At 40.4% G+C, this 14,332-nt stretch overlaps 1 protein-coding gene across 6 annotated transcripts in view; it reads right to left on the minus strand.

Moving 5' to 3' along the window:
• Positions 1-1,690: 1,690 nt before the first annotated feature.
• LOC123879574 (translational regulator orb2-like) overlaps positions 1,691-14,332 on the minus strand; it is a 66,791-nt gene continuing 54,149 nt past the window's right edge. For 5 of the 6 annotated variants that reach the window (XM_045927362.1, XM_045927358.1, XM_045927359.1 and 2 more), the window contains 8 exons: positions 9,927-10,046; positions 9,297-9,425; positions 8,100-8,212; positions 6,459-6,669; positions 4,886-4,971; positions 4,146-4,247; positions 3,527-3,631; positions 1,691-2,803 (listed from right to left, as the gene is read on the minus strand). In XM_045927362.1, the coding sequence (XP_045783318.1) occupies positions 2,687-2,803; positions 3,527-3,631; positions 4,146-4,247; positions 4,886-4,971; positions 6,459-6,669; positions 8,100-8,212; positions 9,297-9,425; positions 9,927-10,046 (983 nt within the window). In that variant the 3' untranslated portion in view covers positions 1,691-2,686. Of the gene's footprint in view, positions 2,804-3,526; positions 3,632-4,145; positions 4,248-4,885; positions 4,972-5,945; positions 6,041-6,458; positions 6,670-8,099; positions 8,213-9,296; positions 9,426-9,926; positions 10,047-14,332 lie in introns of all 6 variants that reach the window. The other variant, XM_045927357.1, reaches the window with a different exon arrangement.

A 14,332-nucleotide genomic window follows, 5' to 3' on the forward strand; every position in this document is an offset into this window, starting at 1 on the left:
GAATATACATACTTTATATGCACACAAGAAACATATGAATACAAAAGATACCAAAAAAGGTGCCACAAAAGGCCATAATTAATCAGATGTATACACTTGTATACATTTAAGAAATCAATTTAATAAATAAATTTTGAGTCCTAAACCTAAAACTACATTCGATAAAATTTATGAATCTCTGCACATCACTATCGTCAATAAAGTAATACAATTATTTCCTTCAAAGTCGTTATCAATTAATACGGAACTTCATGAGCGGACAAACGTCAAACCGGCCATCATAGCGTGCCGCTAGTATAATAAAGTTAGCCAGTCAAAAACCATTTGGTGGAATTCACTAGCATTTTAGAAATCTCCCGGACTTAAAATACTTTCTCTATCGATTGATAAAAATAATTCCTCATAATATGCAGTTTTAATGGCATGCACTTTAGAAATCACCCGCCTTCAAATCAACTCTTTATTAAGTATCAAGCAATGAAAATAGTTACTCATATCCCTTATAGCATGCCTTTTAGGAATCTCGTTCCCAATGCGTTCTCTAACGACCAATGTCACTATATTATGCGTTAAGTTGCCTTCAAACTACGGAAATATAATATAATATGTAAATAAATATCGCTCACCCTACTTTTAAATGTCACTGTTCACACTTTATTACATCTAACAGTGTGAACAGTGACATTTAAAAGTAGGGTGAGCGATATTCATACATTTTATTATATTCCGTAGTTTGAAATCAACTTCATGGCATGCTTTTTAGAAATCTCCCCGAACATCAAACCAGTTTTATTAACGAACAATGAATATAGTTCATATTGAACGGATCTTATGGCATGCATTTTAGAAATAACTTGCATCCGGAATGCCTTTCTTATTAGTATTTTTTCGAATTTTCCCGCCAGCGGGGTTCCCGCGTCCCATATATCGACCAAGTTATCGATCAATGAAAAAGAGCCTTAACAACGATCTGATGACAAATAGTCGACGAAAATACTAGATTAGATTCGAGACAAGTCGCAACAATATCCAAAAAAACACAAAACTAACTCGGGAAAATAGAAAATTCACTCTAGCTACAACAGGTACAATATTTTTTTTTATCCTTTTGAGAAATGTGATTCACTTATGTCTTATTTTAATAATATCTTACGATAAATGAGCGTACGCACCCACGACAAAATGTTGCGTAAGCGCTGCGACATTTTTGTCGAGATGCGCCACTAAGACGTAATAGAGCTTATCCACAAACGACAAACTGACAACTAGCTAAGTTTTTGAATACACATTTTGCTTAAATCGAAGTATCCCTTCAAATTCTCTCTCGTCGAAAAAATTTACCATTTGGTAGAATTTTTCTAGAACACTAAATAAAATTCTACCAAATTCATATTTTTTTTCCAAAGCTGGTAACACCAGAGAAAATTTAAAGAGTCAATCGGCTTGTACTTGAATTCTATATATTTTGCTTAACATTACGTTTGGATAATGTTGCTTTAATTAATATTTCCTAAAACGGCAACACCTCAAAATGGCGGCCAAATTTCGACTAATCAGTGATTTTGTCATATCCGGAGGCGATACACAATATGCATTTCGTCACATTTCCACTACAGGTACTAAAAAGCTGTGTATTTATTCTAGAAAGTGGAACTGTTCGAAATACAGTGTAAAATGTGACAAAATGACGTATTGCAAACAACAACGCACCTTAAGTGAAAAAATCTTGTAAATATCTAAGGTCAAGGACCGCAACTATTAAGTTTTTTTTTTCTACTACATATTCTCCGAGTTACTCTACCGAAGTAACCAGTGTCACGAGAACAAAGTTCAATGTTACCAATTTGGTAGACGAACTTTATTCTGGCAACACTGAGGGCTAACTGTGTTGCCAGAGTAGAGTAATCGCTACCAATTTGGTAAAAATACTCTACTCTGCTAACACAGAGGGTGTTTAGTAGTGTGTGATTTGTTGATTTAGAAGAAACTACTATCGACAAACGCCCTGCTCCTTTAAATTCTCTTTCTCCTACCAATACTTCCCCCAAATCCCAAATGCAATTTACCCCCCAAAACTTTTTATCCCCACGCTAGAAAAAACAAAACTTGGTTCCAAATAAGACATTCTGAGCCGATTTGTTTTTCCCCCAAGCCCCATTATCTCCCATCCCCCGAGCATACCAGCAAAACTCATCATCCAATTTTTCATTCCCCTACCTCTTACTCAGTTAAAAATTCCCCCTCAAAATAACTTGTCCCATTAAATCCCCAAATAATGAACTACTTATCCTTTCTTTCCCCCGATTGCCCCCAGTTTCCCCCTCTACCGCCAACGGAAGGGCTTGTCTCCCTTATTCCCAAATCTCAGGTATAGCGCGTAACTGAGTAGGCTCCTGCGGTAGTGGAGCGGTGCGGGAGGGTGACGTCACAAGTTGACGAACCACTGAGCTCTCACGTGACGTCATCACACCCCTCTCGTACCACTCTATTGCCGCAGGAACCTAACCAGTTATGCCTACAGTCCTCACTCCCCACTTTTCCCCGTTGTATCCTAAATTTCCCACCTGTGTTCCCCATCTAACACCAGCAGAAGGGCTAGTCTGCTATGCTCCCCAAATCACACACTATTAGTCCCTATTGCCCCGTGCTCCCCGGTCGTCCCCCAGTCTTCCCCCAGTTTGCCCCTCTAACACCAGCGGAAGGGCACTGCCCGGGGGCGGTCGGCTCCCTCCTTGACGAGAGGCTTGTGGAACTCGCGGCCCGGACGAGAGTGGATCGTCGCCCAGCAGTGTTCGCAGTAGTACTGGAAAAATTAAAAAAAAATGATTAATAACATAACCACAGTCTAAAGAGTTACATACAGTCGGTGAAATGTGTGAGACGTGGGAACTGCCCAAAGGTAAAACAAACCTCAATAATACTTTTCAGTCAATCTACCGAAGCGAAAAATAGTACCTATTGTGTTTAGCTTTTACTAATTAGATTTTTAATCTATTAAATGATTAATCTGATAATAAATCAACTCTATGATTTTTCGGGGTTTAAGTAACCTATGTCCTTCTTTGGGATGCGAATTATTTCCGGAGTGCTCATTACGACAATCACACTATTATTATAAAGGAGAAAGTTTGTATGTGTGTGTGTATGTTTGTTACTCCTTCACGCAAAAACTACTGGACGGATTGGGCTGAAATTTAGAATGGAGATAGATTATACCCTGGATTAGCACATAGGCTACTTTTTATCCCGGAAAATCAAAGAATTCCCACGGGAATTTTAAAAACCCTACATCCACGCGAACGAAGTCGCAGGCATTAGCTAGTGATGTCTATTTTTGAAATCAAAGATGGCCACAGAATTGCCTCAAGTGTGCGCCATCGGCGTCACGCGTCATATGATAGATCTGTCTTATCATTATGTATGTCTGGGAATGAGTGTGTGTGTGTGTGTGTGTGTGTGTGTGAATGTATCTATGCCTGCTAATCTATGTGATTCTGTGTCTGTCTGTCCGCGTGTATCGTATTACCTGCAAGCAAGTGACGTTGGCGCAGAAGAAGGGCGCGAACTTGGATCCGCAGCGTGCGCCGGCGCACTCGTCACACATCTGATCGTCGAGCACGTACGGTTTCACCTGACAATTCAAAGAAATTAAGAAGTACAAAAGATGGTGACTAATCCTACTTTTAAACCATTTGATGAAATAATTTTTTTCTTCGCACTAATTTGCCAAATTATATTTTCACAAATTGATTTTTTCAATTTTCGCTCGTGCAAAAAATAAACAATGATTAATTATTGTTTGTGGTGTATTGTGTTTTATTCTCAAAGTACCTAGTACTTTAAAAATAGCCAAGCAAAGTCACATATGAAAAGGCTTTTCATAAAGCCAATAAACAAAGTAAGAAGGCTTTTCACCTGACTTTTCACATGCTGCATGTGAAAAGTATATCATAGTACAAAGAAAGACATAGTAACAGACAACGCCTTTGATATCGTGGTAATTATCACGTCGTCCTACCCTTCAACATAATATGACCCTAGTCCCTAACTACGTATGGCAGCGAGTTGCTTCTTCGTCCCGCCCCACTGCGTCGAACCTAAGCTGAATTTATGATCATATCCTTACTCTATGCCCATATACTCACCTCGACTCTCTTGTCAATGTCACCGTGTTGCAACTGCACGAAGCGCGCGGAGATGGCCGCGATGTACGACTGCTGGTTGGAAAACGCAACGCGACCAGCGCCCTGCGAACACAACATAAATACTAGTTTAAAATAATAAAAAACCCGGTCAAGTGCGACTTGGTCTCGCACACGAAACCTTCCGTACCATCATACAAGGTATATCTAACACTTTTATGTAGAACACTGTAAGTTAATAACGCACTGCGCCATCTATATGTAATTTAGTAAATTAAATTTTTTGTGAACACATTTTTTTGTGTGATGACTTATATTGCAGATATTATAGTTAACTAGATCTACTTGTAAAGGCCAGACCTCTCCTATTATAAAGGAGAAAGTTTGTATGTGTGTGTGTGTGTGTGTGCGTGCGTGCGTGCGTGCGTGCGTGCGTGCGTGCGTGCGTGCGTGCGTTCGTGCGTGCGTGCGTGCGTGCGTGCGTGCGTGCGTGCGTGCGTGCGTGCGTGCGTGCGTGTGTGTATGTTTGTTACTCCTTCACGCAAAAACTACTGGACGGATTGGGCTGAAATTTAGAATGGAGACAGATAATATCCTAGATTAGCACATAGGCTACTTTTTATCCCGGAAAATCAAAGAGTTCCCACGGGAATTTTAAAAAACCAAAATCCACGCGGGCGAAGCCGCGGGCATCTTCTAGTTATTTATAGCTTATAAATAAGATAAGAATATGGTAATCTCACCTTAGGGTACTTGAGCTCAGGGTCTGTGTCGATGCCGGCGTAACAGACTCCACCGTACAGCCGGTCCATGATCATCGCCAGCTCCACTGCAAAAGAGAAATATACTTATCAGAAAGAAAATTAAGGGTCTACTTCAAGACCGTGGCGTGTTGAAATCTCTTTAAGAGACCTATTGAACGTTTATAGGTTGATATTAATAACTAACCTTATCAAGAATCCTAACATAACCTCAGTTAATATTATGCGTAACTAAAAGGCAAGATATTTACCAGCTCAAAAATACCCCTTCCTGGGTTTAAACGATCAATAGAACCACTAAATCAATAGATCACCTATGTGACCAAAATGAGTTTGATGAAAATGAGAGATTTTTTTTAACCATCGGTTTTTTTCTGAGGAGTCGTTGGAACCTAAAAATTCATGATGGAACTGAGAGTTTCTACCCAGCTTTCAAAGGGCGTGGAACTCCTCCAACGAAGACCGTCTTCCTGGGATCAAGAGGCGTGCTCGCGTCCAGCACAAAGTCCGCATCAGCTAGCCTTTAGGGTCTGACCTGCGCTAGCTTGTCATGGATAGAAAGTATAACTAACCTTACTTCAAGAATCCTAACATAACTTCTTCTAATTTTGAAAAATTCCTCTCAATCCGCAACGGATCCGATATTTTTACCAAGAATCCGAGAAATGTTTTAACCTTCAGGTTTTTTCTGAGGAGTCGTTGGAACCTAAAAATTCATGATGGAATGGAGAGTTTCTACCCAGCTTTCAAAGGGCGTGGAACTCCTCCAACGAAGACCGTCTTCCTGGGATCAAGAGGCGTGCTCGCGTCCAGCACAAAGTCCGCATCAGCTAGCCTTTAGGGTCTGACCTGCGCTAGCTTGTCATGGATAGAAAGTATAACTAACCTTACTTCAAGAATTCTATCATAACCTCACCTAATTTTGGGAAATTTCTCCCAATTTGCAACAGATCCAAAACTTTTTCCCAAGAATCCATCAGATTTTTTTCTGCGGACTCATTGTTGGAACCTAAAAATTCATGATGGAATGAGAGATTCTCACCAGCTTTCAAAGGGCGTGGAACTCCTCCAACGAAGACCGTCTTCCTGGGGTCCAGAGGCATGCTGGCGTCCAGCACAAAGTCAGCATCAGCTAGCCTTTAGGGCCTGACCCACGCTGGCTTGTCATGGATAGAAAGTATAACTAACCTTACTTCAAGAATTCTAACATAACCTCACCTAATTTTGGGAAATTTCTCCCAATCCGCAACAGATCCGATACTTTTTACCAAGAACCCAAGAAAATTTTTGACCATCAGGTTTTTTTTTTGAGGAGTCGTTGGAACCTAAAATTCATGATGGAATGAGAGATTCTTACCAGCTTTCAAAGGGCGTGGAAGTCCTCCAACGAAGACCGTCTTCCTTGGATCAAGAGGCATTCTGGCTTCCAAAATTTTGGGAAATTTCTCCTAATTTGCAACAGATCCAAAACTTTTTCCCAAGAATCCATCAGATTTTTTTCTGCGGACTCATTGTTGGAACCTAAAAATTCATGATGGAATAGAGAGATCCTCACCAGCTTTCAAAGGGCGTGGAACTCCTCCAACGAAGACCGTCTTCCTGGGGTCCAGAGGCATGCTGGCGTCCAGCACAAAGTCAGCATCAGCTAGCCTCCAGGGCCTGATCTGAACCGGCTTGTCGCGGATGGTGGGCGAGGACACGCAAAGGTAGAGTTTGTCGTCGTCTGTGATGCAAGCCTCCATCAAGGCTGCTACTGAACTTTCATCCTGGAATTTATGGAAAAAGCTACTTAGTAAAATTCTCAGGCATCGCTAGAAGCATGAAATTTTGTACATCTATACTAATAAATAAAATTGGAGTGTCTGTCTGTAATTTCGAAATAACTACCGCATATTGAGGTCATATGGTTATTTGAACGATACTATAACTGAATCACACGTTTTTAAAATTTTTGTCTGTCTGTCTGTCTGTGTCTTTCTGTCTGTCTGTCTGTTTGAAAAGGCTAATCTTGGGAACGGCTGAACCGATTTTGACGGGATTTTCACAAACAAGTAGAGAATTGACCAGGGAGTAACATAGGCTACTTTTTTAACCGACTTTCAAAAAGGGAGTTGTGTTTTTCTACCTATGTACACCGAAATCTCCGAGATTTCTGAACCGATTTGCGTCATTTCTTTTTTAATCGATAGAGGAACTTTGCGACATTGTTTCATAAAAAATTTGAAGTCCAACTCCTCAATCCTGATGCTGCAGGGGATCTGACCAATCCACGCGGGCGAAGCTGCGGGCATCAGCTAGTCAGTTCATAAGACGTAGGACAGCATTAAGTTTTTTGAAAATCAGCAGCTAAAATCGAAGCAAAACACACAAAATTACATAGCATATTGATCTCTATATTTCACCAGGTAAAGCATGAAGTACCAAGAAAAAAAATGAGGCTGCGTTCGAAAAATTTGGCTTTGATTCGCTGCTAATGTGAATCAAACGTAAAAAGGGTTAGATTGGGGATGATAGGAAATCCTATTGGATACCAGTCTTGTGAACAAATAAATTAATTTTAACATCCCTTAAACAATCAAAACACCAAAAAAAAACCGGCCAAGTGCGAGTCGAACTCGCGCACCAAAGGTTCCGTACTCGGGTATTTTTTCCGACACTTTGGACGATAAATCAATAACTATAATGCATAAAAATACATAAAAATCTCTTTTAGAATGTACAAGTAAAGCCCTTTCATAATATATGATACCCCACTTGGTATAGTTATCTTACTTTGAAAATTGAAACACATTTTAATTTTTTTTTTCTGTGATGTAACTACAAATTCACGGTTTTCAGGTTTATTCCTTTACTTGTGCTATAAGACCTACCTACCTGCCAAATTTCATGATTCTACGTCCAAGAGGACTATAACCTAACCTAATAGGATATGCTATAAGATCCCTATAGGTTTTCTTGACTGACACGACGGACGGACGGACGGACGGACAGAGAGACAACAAAGTGATCCTATAAGGGTTCCGTTTTTCCTCTTGAGGTACGAAACCCTTAAAACAAAGTAACACCCCTTACTTGGTTGCTCCTTAGACAATCAGTACTATATATGCCTTACCCCGTACCCGTTAGTGACAGCAGTAACTGGCGAAATTGACAGCAAAGCCTGTCTGATGGACTCCTTGGCAGAATTTCAACTCACTTGGAATAGCAGGAAGGCGTATCCCTTGGGCGGAAAATAACTCTTGCTCTCAGCCTTGTGCGGCCAGTCCACCACCAGCGGGCCGAACCGCCTGAACGAGGATGTGATTTCATCTGGAATGTATCAACACAGCAGAGTTAGTTGGATGTATTTTTAACCCCCGACCCAAAAAGAGGGGTGTTATAAGTTTGACGTGTGTATCTGTGTATCTGTCTGTGGCAACGTAGCGCCTAAACTAATGAACCGATTTTAATTTAGTTTTTTAGTTTGAAAGGTGGCTTGATCGAGAGTGTTCTTAGCTATAATCCAAAAAAATCGGTTCAGCCGTTTGAAAGTTATCAGCTCTTTTCTAGTTACTGTAACCTTCACTTGTCGGGGGTGTTATAAATTTTTAATTTACACTTGTACTGCTTGGGTCAGGCGTTACTTTGTTTTACTAACCCTATCTATAAACCACTTTCTTTGTACTTACTTATATTCTATCATAGATACTGTCAGAAACTTCTGGCTTCACGAAGGACCAGCGCTGTGCCCGCGTTCCCGACACAGGCGCAGCAAATGCTGAGTGGAGTCCATTTTGGTACCACACACCACGCATCTCATTTTATTTATTTTATACTAGAGAATGCCCGCGACTTCGCCCACGTGAATTGAGATTTTTATAGATCCCGCGGGAACTCTTTGATTTTCCGGGATAAAAAGTAGCCTATGTCCGTCCCCGGGATATAAGCTAACCCTGTACCAAATTTCGTCAGAATTGGTTACACTGTTAGGCCGTGAAAAGGTAGCAGACAGACACACTTTCGCATTTATAATAAGTATGGATTACGTATTTTATGTAGATAATATATTATGTTTGTGGCACCAAATAAACTGTTTTTCTTTCTTTCTTTCTTTAAAAGTATCCAAGGAGTCGGTGAAGCGCATGAGAGAAGATGATTTGAGGTCTCATGCCATCCGTCGCAGGAGGGTGGGCATAGGCGACCGCCGCCTATCCTCTTTTAAGCGATAGACACGGGAGGTCTATCGTCTGAAAAGAAACCAGTCCTCCAGTTTGTGCATAAGGACTATGTTGGTTCCATGATGAGGGTCCTCAGCGTTCCATCTTAGGCTGCATCATCCCTTGCTTGCAGGTCTGATTGCAGCCAAGCGCTAGTCTGTAAATTAAAAAAATATATATTGCAAGGAAGTCAATACCTTCATCAATGTCCGGGGGTAGTCCGCCAACGAAGACTTTCCGACTGAATCGCTCGCCGTGTTCCGAGCCGGCCGACACGGGCGACGACCTCGCCGGGGAACCCAGGGCGCTCACGCACATCGATAGTCCTGGAATGGAGACAGAATCCTGGATAACACATGGCATAACCAGAACGCTAGCAAAAACGAAGACAGGTAGGTACTGATGATTACTGATAAGGTACCACAAAAAAGTACAATATATTGTAAATAAAACATTTAACTGACGCTAGAGGTCAACGAACGTTACGTAAATAGGCCACTCGGGGTCAATGCCACATCGTAGGGCATTGGCCCGAGTTTTGCACGCTATACAATGCGGGTTTGAAAAATACTAGATTACTAAAACTACAAAATAAGGCATATGGTTATTGACATTGGATTGTGTTACAAAAACTTAGGGTTATTATCATAATAATAACCCTAAATTTTTGCTCGCGTTCTAGTTACGCCTTGTGTAATCTAGAATAACATTTGGTTATTAGAAAAATCTGATCAAAATCAGAGGTTGTGGATCTGAAACCCAGATATCTACTTTCTGAAGTTCTGAAGAGTCGAGGCTAAGACTAGCAGCTAATGTCATTGTCTTACCAGCCGCACTGAGCCTGGACACGACGTCCTGTGTCTGGTCCGCGGGGCCCGACGGTGAGCCGGCGCCGGCCGCGCTCGCGACCCCCGCTTCCTCCACGCCGGGGAAGAAGGGCGACTTGCCTGAAAAGATGGAAAATTGGATAAATACAAAAAAAACCAAAGAAGGAGTTAACCTACAGAAAAACGTATGTCTTTTATCGCTATTCCTTTCATAATGAACTCTGCAGAAAAGGACAGCATTTAGATTTAGACCAGCCAATTCAGAGATTTTCTGATACCATGCAGCCCGCAGTAAACTAGGCCACATAGCCCTCTATTTTAGGACAAATGCCACCGGTCATAAGGTTTCCAGGCTTAGCATAACCAGGCGGATAAAGACGTGTTGCTAAGACTATCTCGCTTTTCGCTGTAAGCCAATTTATCAAAGCCGTCTAGTACAGCGTGACGACTGGTGGCGACAAGGTCAGTATGTCTACATGAGTATCCGTAACATGTAAATTACATAATAAGTCGATATAGGTATCTATAGTACATTTTATCCGCCACTCACCCCACTTGGTATAGTTCTCTTACTTTGAAAATTGAAACACATTTTAATTTTTTTTTAAATGATGTAACCACAAATTCACGGTTTTCAGATTTATTCCTTTACTTGTGCTATAAGACCCACCTACCTACCAAATTTCATGATTCTAGGTCAACGGGAAGTACCCTATAAGTTTTCTTGACAGACACGATGGACGGACAGATGGACGGATGGATGGACATACAGACAGACAGACAACAAAGTGATCCTATAAGGATTCCGTTTTTCCTTTTGAGGTACGGAACCCTATGAAACCCTTTACTGACTGACTGACTGTATTTACTATTTGGTTCTAAATATTAGCGGTTACGTCTATTACTGTATTATAGAGTCAACGACATTTTGTCTTGGAGTAGGGCCAAGAGTTTCAAGACGCCCGGTGCAAATAAGTGAATAAGGACACCTCCGAAATGTGATGTGTGGGCAATTATTTCCTGTTAACCAAAATGATGTTTAAAAGCCATAGTCCACCAAGCCGTCCAAACAAATATGGCATATTATTGTAAATTGAATACTTGAAAAGAGCAACCGCTGAGTTTCTAGCTGGTTCTTCTCAATAGGCACGGCATTTCGAACTAGTGGTAGATTATTTGACGATTCAAAAGCACTTGTAAAAATGTATTTGAATAAAAATCTATTCTATTCTATCCTAAGTCTATTTTTAGGGTTCCGTACCTCAAAAGGAACCCTTATAGGATCTCTCTGTTGTCTGTCTGTCTGTCAAGAAAACCTATAGGGTACTTCCCGTTGACCTAGAATCATGAAATTTGGCAAGTAGGTAGGTGTAGGTCTTATAGCACAACTAAAGGCAAAAATCCAAAAACCGTGAATTTGTGGTTACCTCGCAATAAAAAAGTTATCTAAGGTTGCCCTGGTAGAGATCGCTAATAAGCGATTTAAGGTCCTTTCTGTCCTGTTTCTGTCTGTGTTTTCTGTTCTTTTTAACACCCGACCCAAAAAGAGGAGTGTTATAAGTTTGACGTGTGTATCTGTCTGTGGCATCGTAGCTCCTAAACTAATGAACCGATTTGGATTTAGTTTTTTTTGTTTGAAAGGTGGCTTGATCGAGAGTGTTCTTAGCTATAATCCAAGAAAATCGGTTCAGCTGTTTGAAAGTTATCAGCTCTTTTCTAGTTACTGTAACCTTCACTTGTCGGGGGTGTTATAAATTTTTAATTTAGACTTGTATACTTGTACTGTTATTTATTTCTTGCAATGGTGCAAATTAAGTGTAAAATAATAATAATTACAGTTCAGTTCACAGTTTTATTAAAAGACGTAGCTTACATATAAATCTATACATATAATAAAGTTGTAGAAAAGTGGTGTCTGTACAATGGAAATATATAAAAAAAGTAGCAGGGGTTGTTATTATATCGATGCCGAACCCGAAATTGAAATTAATTTTTTTTGTCTGTTTGTCTGTTTGTCTGTGTGTTTGTGCACGCTAATATCACAAACGGCTTATTCGATTTAGATACGGTTTTCACTAATATATTGTAGTAAGCTTCACTTAACATTTAGTGTTTATTTCATGTCAATCGGTTCATAAATAAAAAGTTATGTCAATTTAAAGAATCACGACGAACATTTTTAACGTACAGAGTACGTACTACACGCCTCGCGCCCCGAAAAGTCACTATTCCACGCGAACGAAGTCGCGAGCACAGCTAGTATATAAATACATATATTGCTTAAACCTACCCAGTCTCATCTAATCGGGTTATATAACACTCCCTACCAAGTAGACTAGAGGAAAAAATGTATTTTTTAAAGTCTAGTACAAACGTTTATAGTTTTTACTACTGTGCATTACAACCCGTCTGGTTTACATAACCCCAGCGTGTTGACCCCAAGGGTCAAAGGTTAGCCGGGGTCACATGTAGATGCAAAGGAAAACCGAGAAATTCAGCAAAAAGCGAGAGTTGTTCTATCTTTCCTTCATAACTAGTTTGCTTCTTTTTACATTTTTAGGGTTCCGTTCCCGAAGGATTCCAACGGAACCCGATTACTAAACTTGCACTGTCTATCCGCCTGTCCGTCCATATCTGGCCATTCGTCGCGTCGGTCAGTCAGCGGGCTTTTATCCATAGAGTAATATGACTATTGCTATACCTCATGAACTGTGCCGAATATATACCGTGTTGGAAGAATATAATGAATGTGTGTCCTATGAATTACAATCCTAGTATCTTTACAAGAGTGAATAAGCATCTTCGGACTTCGTCTGTGTTGGTGTTAGCTGGCGGGCGTGTTTTGCCTTTTTGGAGTGCTTTTTTGTTAAAACTGACTGGAAAGCGCTCTAAGGGGGTGCCGTGCGTGTGTCGGCGAGCGCCGGCACAGACGGGGTCCATACTTGTATAGTTTAACTAACTTGTTACAAATAACTACAGACTTGACATTGGCTAATCTTTGTAAAGCCAGACGAGAGAGAGAAAAAAAAATAGGCATCTTCTAGGTAAACGCGTCCGATTACTTGACAAATGAATTTTAAAAAAACTTTTGCCGCTATTAACAAAATATGAAAAATTTAAAATGGCGTCCATGTAAATTAATAAAAGTTAAAAAGTATCTACTCTTGTAAAATGGTACGGAACCCTTCGTGTGCGAGTCCGCTCGTACTCGAGCGGTTTATTCAAACTAACGATTTGCCGCCGGGGGTCTTAAAGTATTAAGCGCAACGCACACGAGCAGAGAAAAAGAAAATCATAGATTTTTCTTAAATCAATGTTTTGTGTTAGAGAAGGCTGAGAATTATTTAGCGTTTTTAGAAACCTAAAACACTGCGGATAGTGTCACTTGTTCTTAGCTTATGGCTACGCGGACTACACAAATTTCAAACCCCCATTTTATCCCCAGGGGTTGAATTTTCAAAAATCCTTTCTTAGGATGTCTATGTCATAATAGCAATAACATGCCGCCCGATCCGTCCAGAAGTTTGAGCTGCGCGTTGTTAGATCAGTCAGTCAGTCAACCTTTTCCTTTTACATAGGTATTTAGAATCTATTTGCTTAGACGGTCATGAACAGCGTTATCTATGAGGTTTTTAAGGTATGAGCCCTGAAAAGTTCTTCATGAAGACACTTCGCGCCGCTTCCACTCTGAAAGTGTGCACCGAGCCTTAAGCATTTCACATGACTGACTGTTTTTCACGAATAGGCTTATTATTATCGTCAATAAAATTACGCTCAAGGTTTTAATATTTTAGTAAACGACGCACTTGCACATATTAAGCCAAATAAAATTTGTAGTGCTTTTAAATTAATTTAACCAGCCCACTTGAAGAAGTAAATTGTATGTTTTAATTTTTTCAGCGCTAAAAATCAAGCTAAATGCCTAACGCCATAAAAAAATGTTTAAGTAGGTACCTACCTACTATAATATATGTATGTATGTAGGAATTGAGAAGCTAGTCAGTCAAGTGCAGTGCAAGTCAGTCGCAGTCAAGTGCGAGCCCGACTCGTACACGAAGGGTTCCATACCTACTACCATCATACAAGAAATAACATTAACATTTTTATTATTATTAGGGTTCCGTAATTAAGGAAAAGTGGAACTCGTACACTTTTTGATTTATCGTGCAAAATGACAGAAAAATACTCGAGTACGGAACCCTCGGTGCGCGAGTCCGACTCGCACTTGACCGGTTTTTTTTTGGTATAGCGGCGATAGAAAAATTTCAACACTAACTACTCGTATTATGGTTCATGAGATACAAACTCACTGACAGAGACAGACGGACGTACGGACGGACGGATAGACAGCGGAGGTTTAGTTTAAGGGTCCTGTTGGCACCCTTCGGGTACCTACGGAACCCTAA

Source organism: Maniola jurtina, chromosome 28 (assembly GCF_905333055.1).
Source record: "Maniola jurtina chromosome 28, ilManJurt1.1, whole genome shotgun sequence".
Classification (NCBI taxonomy): Eukaryota; Metazoa; Arthropoda; class Insecta; order Lepidoptera; family Nymphalidae; genus Maniola; species Maniola jurtina.